General features: G+C 43.5%; 1 protein-coding gene across 1 annotated transcript in view; it reads right to left on the bottom strand.

Annotated features, from left to right (window-relative positions):
• Positions 1–1,144: 1,144 nt before the first annotated feature.
• Positions 1,145–12,590, bottom strand: part of Kif3c (kinesin family member 3C) — a 40,914-nt gene continuing 29,468 nt past the window's right edge. Inside the window, exons 6-8 of the mRNA XM_015479903.2 lie at positions 5,018–5,126; positions 4,680–4,852; positions 1,145–4,493 (exon numbers count right to left, since the gene is read on the bottom strand). Coding sequence (XP_015335389.1) covers positions 4,400–4,493; positions 4,680–4,852; positions 5,018–5,126 — 376 coding nt within the window. The 3' untranslated portion in view covers positions 1,145–4,399. The remainder of the gene's footprint in view (positions 4,494–4,679; positions 4,853–5,017; positions 5,127–12,590) is intronic.

Genomic DNA, 12,590 nt, shown 5'->3' with positions numbered 1-12,590 from the left:
GTAGTATGACACAAAGCAAAAAATATGGACTCTGGGGTCCAGAAGTCTAGCTTCATCACTGTGTCTTTAGCCAAATTTGTTAGTTTCCTTAATTCTTTGCTGGTAACTAGTGACTATAATTCCCACCTGGGAGGATTAAATAAGCTGTGTGTGTCAAGCACCAAACACAAAATACCTGGCAGATGCCTCCTAAGCAGCAGAATTGCCCCAGTCCTGGAACTGTTACAGCTTGGGCTCCCGCCTGGTCAGAGGCAGGAAGTCCCTCCAAGAAAGCATCAGAGCAAAACAACAGGCTCACTGTTTTGTGTTTTGCACCAGGTGAACCTCCATGCTCCCCTGGGAGTCAGGGATCAAGGCTTTGGGTTTGTTTTTTAGCAGCAACTATTTTTCATTTCCTATAAGACCAAACTATTACAGGGAGCCACTTATTTTAGTTTTTTGTTTTACAGGCTACAGATGGAACTCAGGGTCTCACACATGGAAAGTAAGGGCTCTACCACTGAGCTACACCCTCAACCTAGACTTTTAAGTTATTTGAATTCAGCATCTACCATAATAAGCCAGGCAAACCTGTGTATTTCCTGCTTTAATCCCTCTTGGCTGACAAACAGAGGAGCAGGGGGAGATGACATTAACAGCTAAACTGGACAATACCTAGGTAGTTCTGAAATCTGCTAATAGTTCAAAATTAACTGGTTAGGAACTGCTAGAACATGAATGGCTGCTGCCACAGCCCTGGTACAGACTTCCCATGAGAGCCTGGCATCCCCTCAGCTCTACTGGGCAGAAAGTTATCTTTTTTTTTTTTTTTTTTGATACTGGGGATTGAACCCAGGAATGCTTTATCACTGAGTTACATCCCCAGTCTCTTTTATTTTGGGGAATAGGGTCTCACTAAGTTGTTGGGGCTGGCCTCAAACTTGTGATCCTCCTGCAGGCATCACCTTCCAAGTCACTGGGATTACAGATGTGCCAATGCACCAGGCCAGATGTCCCCTCATTTAGTAGTCAGTGCTTTTCCAAGATGCTGATAACTGCAGCTGGGTTCCAAATACTCTTCAACACTCACAGGAAGAGAGGGAAGGAAGGAAATGAACAAGGATTAAAAGAAAAAAAAAAAAGGAAAGAGAAGCAGGCAGGTATCTCCGCAACGATACTCATTCCTTTATTGTCAACTGTTGATTTGAACAGGGCTGGGACCTGCAGGCTGCTGGCAGCACCAAGCTGCAGTGCATTTCTGCTCAACCAAGAGGCCTCCATCCTGAGCCAAGGGGACAGAGGGTAATGTTTTATATATATATTTATATATTACATATGTCCCATATAGTCATATGTATAGAGTGACAGAATTGGTCACTGCATTAACTGTTGTCCTAAATAAAGACCATAGCAACAGACATGGAAATTTGGTCCTAATCAAGTCCCTTACTTTGTCAATCAAATGTTTGATACATCAAAAGGAAAAGGAGAAAGAGAGAGACTGAGACTGAGATATAGCCACCCCAGTGGCCCTGTTCCCAGCGTATCTTACGTTGAGTGTAGTCTCCTGTACAACACACACACACACAAACACACACATACACACGTACACAAAACTGCAGGCAGGAGCTCCTCCTCCGACTACACCTTGGGCCCAGCCCACAGACTGGGGGTGGTGAGTGGGTAAATTGTGCTATAAGACTGTGAGGGACAAGTGACCAGACAATGTAGAGTCAGTGTGTCCAAGTGATGAATGGGGTGACACGTGCTGTTTCATCCACAAACAAGAAAGAGGTCAGTGGGGGAGGTCCCCTGGAAGTCCCTCGTTGCGCAGGCCACCTGGGGATATCTACACATAGCTTCTGTCCCAGCCATAGCCAGATCTCTGATCTGAATCCTGAGTCTCAAATCATCTTGGGCTCTGATGAAACTGTGATTTTCTTGAAGGACAGGAACAAATGGTAATTGAGTGGCTCAACCATCTAGTCCAGTAAATACAGCAGAAAAGACAACAATTGAGTTAAATCAAACCAAATCATCATTCAGAGAACTTAAATGGCACAAGAAGGGCTTACTTCCTGAAGGGAAGAGAATAGTCCCCACTGCCACCTGCCGCAGCACATCTGTCAGCCTCACGCTTGACTCCAGTGATGGTCAAGAGACAGGAGACTCGCACTGCAAGACTGTCTGAAATCCTAAGTTACTTGTCTGCTCTCATGATTTCCTCGTCACCCTTCCACCAATATACCAACTTCAAAGATAAATCAATGGTAGCCAGGCGTGACAGTGCATGCCTGTAATCCCAGCAGCTAGGGAGGCTGAGACAGGAGGATCATGAGTTCAAAGCCAGCCTCAGCAATGGCAAGGCGCTAAGTAACTCAGTGAGACCCTGTCTATAAAAAAAAGTCAATGTACTTGTGTTATGATCCTTAGTATTAGAGAATTTTCTATTTTTTAAACCAACATATAATTAAATAATAAACTATTAAATGTTTACAGAAAAATTACAATTTCTTCTCTAGGAAATCTTTGCATTTATCAGCATCTTTTGAGTAGATCCAAGGCTTGGAAAAAGATAGACATAGGATCATGGACATATTCCTAGAGGCATATTAGGGAAGCATAGGGAATCCAGTGACCGTTATGGAGTAGAACTTTGCAATTTTAACTCAAATGTAATTTCTCATGTAAAATAACTTTATGCAAGCAGGGCATGGTGGCAAACGCCTTTAATCCCAGCAGCTGGGGAGGCTGAGACAGGAGGAATTCAAAGCCAGCCTCAGCAAAAGCGAGGTCTAAGCAACTCAGTGAGACCCTGTCTTTAAGTAAAATACAAAATAGGGCTGGGTATGTGGCTCAGTGGTCGAGTGCCCCTGAGTTCAAACCCCAGTACCAAAAACAAAAAGAAAAGAAAAGAAAAAAAAAGTAACTCTATACAATTTTGTGGCATTGAGTATGTGCAAGGACTTTTTAAAAAATAATGAAAGTTTTATATGATTTAAAAAAGTCAATAAAAATTAACTCTTTTTTGGGGGGGGTAGGTGTAGAAATTTAGTTATTACTTGTGATACCTGGGGTCATTTTGGGCTGTCACAATGGAAGATTCCTGAGGAGGGACCAACTTGCACACACGGTAATGGACAGATCAGTTTTCAGCAAAATCGTGCCATCAAAATATGACTGAGAAACAGAAGTATTAGGCAAGGCTAGCAATGATTGCGCCTGGGTCTCCATCTCCTGGGCCAAATACAGGAGGAAAACCACAGATTTGGATACCTTCATTTAGCCAGGAGCAGATCCCTCCCACTATGAACTGAGATGGGGCAGGGAAAAATGATGGAAGCAGGAAGAAGCCAAGGTAGTTGCACCAGGCACAATGGTGCACACCTATAATCCAGTGATTCCAGAGGGTGAGGCAGGATTGCAAGATCGAGGTCAGCCCAGGCAAATTAGACCCTGTCTTAAAATTAAAATAAATAAATAAATAAACGGACTGGGTGTGTGGCACACTGGTGGAGTGTCCCTGGGCTCAATCCCCAGTACTGACTACAAACAAGAAAAAGGCGGGGAGTTGGTTGGAGAGTTCCTCAATCATAGGAACTTCTAGAGGGAGAGAAACAAAGGGACTCAGAGGAGGAACTTCCCTTGATGACAGTCCACGATGTCTCAATACTGTTCCATTTCCAGCAGGTCCTGAGTTGGCTACAACTGGTTGGTTCATAATTCCCATCCAAGGGCTGGGAAGGTGGTCAGGAAGCAGAGTTTGGGAAGCTGTGAGTTCTTGACAAAGCCGAAGAGCACAGGCTGAGTTTTGGTAAAGTCGTTTAAGTCTTTGAAAAAGAGCCCAAGAGGCCAGAAGAGGTTGTCAGAGGCCCAGAAAGTGGAGAGCAGGCTCTGTCCACCAGGAACACAGGCCCAACACTGTCAGCATGTCTCTTGTCCTCAGTGGACACCCTGTAGTTTTCTAGTCCCAGAAAGTGCTTAGGGACTGCTCACCATCAGGGTAGGAGGAGATGGGGATTATGGAATGAGGTGGGTAGAAAAAGTACTGTCTTCTCAGGCACTAGCCATCTTCCTCTCTGAGGGTGGGAGACACAGGAAGGAGCTTGAGGTCTGACCAGGGGTCTCCAGGCAGAAGAAAAGGAGACTATGCAGTGATGGCCACAGGCCCAAGCTGCTCAGGCGAGGGCACCTCCCCCACATAACTGAGCTCCACGAATAAATAACATGAATTAAATAAAGGAGGCGCAGAATAGCAGGCAGAGGCAGCATCTGCCAGATCCTCACCCCTTCACACATACACACACGCACATGCACGCACACTTACATACACACACACACAAGCGGCAGATGAGATGAGCCCAGGTTGGCTGCCCCATCCTAAAAGTCTGTTGGATGGGCAGTCTGACTGTGAAGGCTGTCACTCATGGTCCACCACTGTCGCAGGGTGCAGAGAAGCAGAGGCCAGGGAGGCATGTGCGGTGGAAGGTGGAGGCCGCTGAGGACTCTGGCACCTGCAGGGGTGGGAATGAGACAGGCAGAGTGGGAGGTTAGGGACACAGGAGATGGAACAGCGAGGCCTTTCCTTTCCTTCCCTCAACCCATTAGAGTGCAAACAAAACCCTCTTCAGCCTCAACCAGCCCATGCAGTTCCCCTGCCTCCCAAGTCCAGTGCTCAGTCTGACCATGGTGGTACTGACCAGGATCGGGACTTTCGGACTTTAGATGTGGAAGGTCTTTCTAGAAAGCTGTCCAGCCTCATGAGCCTCTCCATGTGTAGTGCACGAGGGTCTTGTTCTTGGTCATGAGAGAATTCCATCTCAAAGACGGCTGGAGGGGACACGTCCAACTCCAAAAACATGATGTTTTCAGCCTGTGGTGAATCATGTCAGATGAGAACAACAGCCTCAGTGACCAGCACTTAGTCAATCTTGAGTATTGCAAGAGTGATGGGTACTTTAAGGGAGTAGAGGTGGTCAGCATCCCCTCTCCTTGGGTTCTCCCCCACACCCCCCATTTCTGTTTCCCAGCTTCTTACCCTATACCTGGGGTGGGACCCCATTGCCATGGCAACCCGAGCATACTGGCTGATAGGCCTCTTGTAGCCCACTGCAGATGTTGGCCGCTTCTTCATTTGGCTGTTATTCCTGTAGGGAAGAGGCGATATCAGAATGAATTTCCTTTTAACACAAAGGGCAAATATCATGAGGAACTAATTATCATTCTTGGTAGCCAAGAGACCCTGCAGTTGCAGGTTTTGGAATATTCTGCTCCTACTTCTAATACAACCTGATAACTTACAATTATTATAATTTTTTTTTGGTGGGGTGGGTGAGTGAGTGGGATACTGTGGTTAGAACCCAGAGGCATTTACCACTGAACCACATCCTCAGGCCATTTTATTTTTTATTTTGAGACAGGTTCTCACTAAGTTGCTGAGGCTAGCTACGCACTGGGATCCTCCTGCTTCAGCCTCCTGAGTAAGTGGAAATACAGGAGTGTGCCACCATACCTGGTATACACAAGCACATATTTCTTCAATATTGTTGCTCTAATTTTTTTTCCACAGTAAAAAGGGCTATCCAGGTGCAGTGGTACAAGCCTTGGCAACTTCGCAAGACCCTGTCTCAAAATAAAAAATAAGAAGGGACTGAGGAGCTGGGTTGTAGCTCAGTGGTAGAGAGCTTGCCTTGTACATGTGAGGCACTGGGTTCGATCCTCAGCACCACATAAAACTAAATAAATAAAATAAAGTATTCTGTCCATCTACAACTAAAAATATTCTGTAAAAAAAGAAGGAACTGGGGATGTAGCTCAGTGGTAGAGCAACCCTGAGTTCAATCCCCAGTACTGCAGCAAAAAAAAAAAAAGGTTGAGGGCTGGAATGAAGAGGAAAATCCAGTCTCATTTTAGTTTTCAGATTTATACACTAATTTCATACACTACACAAAATTGTTGATGACTGATAGCTCTGCTTTCATTTTCCTTCACAGGATATATATAATAAAATGGTTAAAAACTAGCCAGCTGGGTAGTACACACCTATAATCCCAGCTACTTGGGAGGCTGAGGCAGGAGAATGCACACTCAAGGCCAGACTGGGCAATTTAGGGAAACTCTGCCTCAAAGTAAAATAAAAAAGGGCTGGGGTGTGGCTTTGTGGGTAGAACACTTGCCTAGCATGTTGGAGGCCCTGGGTTCAAGTCCTAGTACACCACCAAAACACACACACACACAAATATATGATGACCACATGAAAAGAAGTTCAACATCATTAGTCACTAGCAAAATGTAAATCAAAACCACATGAGATGCCATGAGGATGACTATAATTTAAAAAGAGACAATAACATGTGTTGGTGGAAATTTAACAGTTTGGTAGTTCCTCAAAAAGTTAAAACATGTGCTGGGTGCAGTAGCACAAATAATCCCAGTGATGTGGGAGGAGCAAAAATTTGAGGCCAGCCTCAGCAATTTAGCAAGGCCCTAAGCAACTTAGTGAGGATGTGTCTCAAATTTAAAAAGGGCTGGGGAGGTAGCTCAGTGGTTTAGCACTCTTGGGTTCAATCCCAATACCAAAAAAAAAAAAAAAAAAAAAATTTAAACACATAATCTAGAACTTCCACTACTAAGCATATACTCCAAAGAACTGAAAACATGTAGTTGGGCGCCATGCCACTCGCCTATGATCCCAGCAGCTCAGGAAGCTGAGACAGGAGGATGGTGGGTTCAAAGCCAGTCTCAGCAACGGTGAGATACTAAGCAACTCAGTGAGACCCTGTCTCCAAACAAAATACAAAATAGGGCTTAGTGGTTGAGTGCCCCTGAGAGTTCAATCCCTAGCCCTCCCCCTCCCCCAAAAAAACATGTACACAAATGATCATAGCAGCATTATTTCTAATAGTCCAAAAGTAAGTTTGGCACAGTGGTGCATACCTGTAATCCCAGTGACTTGGGAGGCTGATGCAGGAGACCTAGCAAGTTTGAGGCCAGCCTGGGCAACTTAGTGAGACCATGTCTTAAGTAAATAAATAGGGTCGGGAGTGTCGTTCGGTGATAGAGCGTGCCTGCATTCAGTCCCCAGGACAACAAAAATAAATACGCAAAGCAGAAATAACCCAAATACACATCAACTGATGAATGGACAAACAAAATACGGCATGCCCATAGAATGCTATATTACTCGTTGGTAAAAAAGGAACAAAGTACCGATACATGGTAGGACATGGACAAAACTTGAAGAAAACACTTTGCCAAGTGAAAGACACCAGTCAAAGACCACATATCATACAGTTCCACATCTGGAATAGGCATATCCATAGAGACAGAAGGTGGATTAGTAGTTTACTAGGACTGGGAAGGCTACATAGAATGAGTGACTGCTAATGGGTCTGGGGTTTCTTTTTGGAGTGATGAAAATGTTCTATAATTAGATAGTGGTGAGAATTGTACAATTCTGAATATACAAAAATCCACTCAATTGCATTTTTATTTATTTATTTGATATTGGTAATTGAACCCAGGGGTGCTCTAACACTGAGTTAAATCCCCAGCCCTTTAAAAAATTTTGTTTTTAATTTTGAGACAGGGTCTTGCTAAGTTGCTCAGGCTGGCCTTGAACCTCCTACTTTAGTCTTCTGAATTTCCAGGATTATAGGCATGTGCCACTATACTGGGATCAAATGTATACTTTACTTATTATTATTATTTTGTGATGCTGGGGACTGAACCCAGGGCCTTGTGCATGAGAGACAAGCACTCTACCAACTAAGCTACATTCCTGACCTAACTATATACTTTAAAATGGTTATTTTTATGATGCATGAACTATACAAAGCATTTGTTCAAAAGCAAAACAAAACAGACTTACAGTTTTTAAGCTTTTATACTTTTAAAAAGTATACTTTCTTCTACCCAAATTCCCACTCCTAGGAATTTCCCTAAGGAAATAATCAGGAATAGGGGCAAAAATTTGTATGTAGGGTTTATTATTCAGCTATATGAAGGAATATTATATAGTCTTTAAATTTTTTGTGTGTAGCCTGGTGTGGTGGTATATGCCTGTAATGTCATGCGTCAGGTGGGTGAGGATGGCGAGTCCAAGGCCAGCCTGGACAATTTATTGAGACCTATTGCAAAGCAGGAAAAAAAAATAGCTCAATTTACCTAACATGTGCAAGGCCCTGAGTTCAAACCCCAATACTGCACACACACACACACACACACACAAAATTTCTACAATATGTTAAGTAAAAAAGATTAAGTTTTTGTTTTATGCTTAGGGAATATTTAATAGAATGTTAACGTACATTATCTTTGGATTGTGTTGTTATGGGTGATTTTTATTTTCTTCATGGCTTTTTTCCTTTGCTGTTCTGGGGATCAAACTCAGAGCTACTAGTGAGCTATACTGCTAACACCTTCGTTATGCCCTTTGGCATACTTGAAAAACTTTGCAATGAATATGTATAACTTTATATCAAATAAATTATTTCAAACATTTAGAAAAATATAGGAAATAGTAGATATCTGTATGCCTACTATCCAGCTTTGTCCAATCTTAACATTCATTATATCAAATCTCTTTTAGAGAAATAAAATACAGCTATTTATTTATTTTGGTACTAAGGATTGAACCCAGGGTACTTAACCACTGAGCCACATCCCTAGCCCCCCCCGCTTTTTAAATATATTTAGAGACAGGGTCTCACTGAGTTGCTTGGGGCCTCACTAAATTGGTGAGGCTGGATTTAAATTCAGAATCCTCCCTAGCTACTGAAATCACAGATATGAGCAACTGCACCCAGCTTAAAATACAGTTTTTAAGCTTCCCATTTCCCCGCCTTCCCCAGAGTTATCACTCTCTTGAGCTGGGTGCTTATCATGGTCATGCATGGTTTTACACTTATTTTTATATGTAAGTATTCATACACAATGTGTTACTTGTATGCCTATTTCTAAATCTTGAGCTGTCTGGTGTATGAACTGCACCTCATTTGTTCTCAGTGTGCAGCTCTAGATTATCACTTTAACCACAATGCTATATTGTGCATTAAAGTTTCAGTATAGCATCTTGTGTGGGCACATATGTGTGTGTGCACCAACTCTTGTTGATGGGCACTGAGGTTGATTTTTTTTCAGCTATTAAATATGGCTTAAACACTGTGCTCCATGTACACAGTCAACATCTTCCCTGGGACATATACCCAGGAATGGAGTTGTTGCATTGTAGAATATGTGCATTTTCAATTTTACTAGATATTGCCAAATTGCTTTTCAAGTTGTTATGCCTATAAAACTTTCCATTACTCTATATTCTAACCAAGTAAGGGTATGTCAGGTATTTTACTTTCAGCAATATGATGAGTATAATGTATTACTTTTTTTGGGGGTGGGGAGTGCTAGGGATTGAACCAGGAGTGCTCTACCCCTTTTCAGGCAGGGTCTTGTTAAGTTGCCCAGGCTGGCCTTGAATTTGCAGCCCTCCTGCCTCAGTGTCCTAAGTAACTGGAATTAAAGGTGTATGCCACCATGCTACACCCAAGGCTCATGTATTACTTTTAATTATCCCAAGCAAACAAACACAAAAAAAAAAAAAACAAGAAAGTCATTTATTTCCTTTTTTAAAAAGAAAGGAGCCAAGTGCAATGGCACACGCCTATAATCCTAGCTACTTAGAAAGCTGAGGCAGGGAATCTCGAGTCTGAGGTCAGTCTGGGCAAAAAAGCAAGACCCTGTCTCAAAAGTAAAATAGATAGCCAGTGCATGCCTGTAACCCCAAGCAGCTCAGGAAGCTGAGACAGGAGGATTGTGAGTTCAAAGCCAGCTTCAGCAACAGCGAGGCACTAAGCAACTCTGTGAGTCCGTGTCTCTAAATAAAATACAAAATAGGGCTAGTAGGGCTGGGGATATAGCTCAGTGGGTAGAATGCTTGCCTTGAAGAAGGCCCAGGGTTCAATCCCCAGTACCACAAAAAAAAAAAAAAAAAAAAAAATAGGGCTGGGGATGGGATGTGGCTCAGTAGCTGAGTGCCCAAGTTCAATCCCTGGTACCAAAAAATAATAATAATAATAAATAAATAAATTTTAAAACACAGGTTTTGGAATAAGACAGACATGGGTTTAAATGCTGGCTCTGCCACATAAAGCTCTGTCACCGTGGAAAGTGGCTTATGATCTCTGAGTCTCTGATATGTCATCCTCATCATACAGAATTGCTGAGATTAAACAAGCACTTAGCACAGTTTAAGGGCAACACACACATGGTGTCTGTGACTGTTATTAATTCTCAATTCCACTTGCTAATTTCAAGTAGGGATACAAATGAAATGAAATGAGTAATAAAAAATTCAAAAGGCAGCTGGGTGTGGTGACACACATCTATAATCCCAGCAGTTCAGGAGGCTGAGACAGGTAGATCGCAAGTTAAAAGCCAGCGTCAGCAAAAGCGAGGCGCTAAGCAACTCAGTGAGACCCTGTCCTTAAATAAAATACAACATAGGGCTGGGGATGGGGCTCAGTGGTCGTGAGCCCCCAAGTTCAACATTCAGTACCAAAAAAAAAAAAAATTCAAAAGACTACCAATTGGGAGGCAGGAGAGCAGATGGGCAGAGCAATTTAGATAGGACATTCTGTCCTTGCATAAAACAAGCTGTGCAGAGAGGCTACAGAACAGTGCCTCCCTTCTGCACAGGGGCAAAAAGCAGCATTCTTCTTCTTTTTTTTTTTTTTTTCAGTAATAGATGGAAACCTTCATTTATTTTTATGTGGTGCTGAAGATCGAACCCAATGCCTCACACATGCTGGGCAAGTGCTCCACCACGGAGCCACAACCCCAGCCCAAGAAGCAGCATTCTTGTGGTTCCATTTATAAGAGTGCTGGACCCCACTTAGGAGTCCCTGCTGACCTTCTTTATAGATAAAAACCAGGTAAGGGGGCTGGGGTTGTAGCTCAGTGGTAGAGCACTTGGCTGGCACGTGGGAGGCCCTGGGTTCGATCCTCAGCACCATATAAAAATAAATAAATAAGATGAAGGTATTGTGTCCATCTACAACCTCCAAAAAAATTAAAAAAAAAAAAAACAGGTAAGGCAAGGTTCTAGAAGCCCCACTTCACTTTGCTGCTGGGAGGCTACAGGATGTGCAGAGGCTAGGCATGTGGACAGAGGCAGCATCAGTGACAGTGGCAGCAAGAAGACAGTTTTGTGATGGGTGCAGGTGGTAAGTAAGCAGCACTGACTCCATGAGGAAGAGAGTGGGAAAGTCCAGAAAATAATTTTGTCTGTCTCAAAATAAAAAGGGCTAGAGGTATTAGCTTAGTGATAGGGTGCTTGCCTAGCATGTACTAAGCCCTGAATTCAATCTCCAGTATCTCTCTCTCACTCACACACACACACACACACACACACAAAGTTTTTTTTTTTAATATTATTTTTAGTTGTAGTTGGACACAATACCTTTATTTTATTTATCTATTTTTATGTGGTGCTGAGGATCAAACCCAGGGCTTCGCATGTGCTAGGTGAACACTCTACTGCTGAACCACAACCCCAGGTGCGTCTACTCATCTCAACTGAGCTTTACAACAAGTTCCTCAGTGTGCGTAGGGCAGGCAGTGAGACAGGCTCAAAAAGATAGTGTTTTGTGTCCAAGGTCATATAATTAAGGACCCTAGGAATCTGAACCTGCTGAAGTACCCTTTTTATGATGGTGTACTGTCTTTCCGGAGTGCATTCAGGACAGTCTGGGGCCAAAGAGGGCCTTTGCAAGCCCAGGCTCTGGGAACAGGACAGAGGGGCAGAGCTGGGCAAACATTGGGTCAGTGGGAATTGGCAGTGTGACCTAATAAACATGCCAGGGCTATTCTGGGTGGCACGCAAGGAAGGAAGAGTTGGGGGAAGGGATTCCGTAATTGGGACACCAAATTTCCCATCTACTCCCTCTTCTGCCCCAGGCCTGCTTTCATGATTGATCCCTCTAGTAGGAGGGTTGTGGCTGACAGCCCAGAGCTAGGGGCCTGACACTGCATTTCCCAACAGAGACCCACAACAGTTATCACCTGCGTGGCTGATCCCAAGAGTTCTCATAGGACCCCTCTTCATAGCCCTGCGATCACAATTTTTTTCCTTTAATATTAAAAAAAAAAACAACCATCAAATCTCAGCTCTATTTCATTTTGCTGACTCTGTCTGATCACCTTTTCTCCCCTGTTCAGAAAACAAGCGTCCAACATCATTGGGTGTTTTCTCTTGTAGGTCCTCCATGTGCACCCAACACAGCAAATTTGGTTTTCTGTGATCTGGTCACTCCGTCCCTGCAGCTTACCTGTCCACCTTGCTGCAGTGCCCTGTGAGTCTGAACTCTCAGTCTCCTCTTTCCCCTTCTGCTCACTGTGCCAGCCCTGCCAGGGACAGGTGACTTCCCCTGTTTCAGATTCCCTTCAGTTCTCCCAGAAGTCTAGGAGACTCCACGCAGAGCTAAGAATGTTCTTACTAGGGCAAATGTTGCCTCTGTGATGAAACCAGTTTGACTTTCTTCCCTTCTGTTGAGAATAAGGACTGTTCTCTCTTTAACCCATTAAGTTCCAAGTTTTCAAGTCTGTGAATATGTCAA

This window comes from Marmota marmota, unplaced genomic scaffold, assembly GCF_001458135.2.
Source record: "Marmota marmota marmota unplaced genomic scaffold, marMar, whole genome shotgun sequence".
Classification (NCBI taxonomy): Eukaryota; Metazoa; Chordata; class Mammalia; order Rodentia; family Sciuridae; genus Marmota; species Marmota marmota.
Note: the sequence above shows the minus strand (reverse complement) of the source record. Positions and strands in the feature narration are given on the sequence as shown.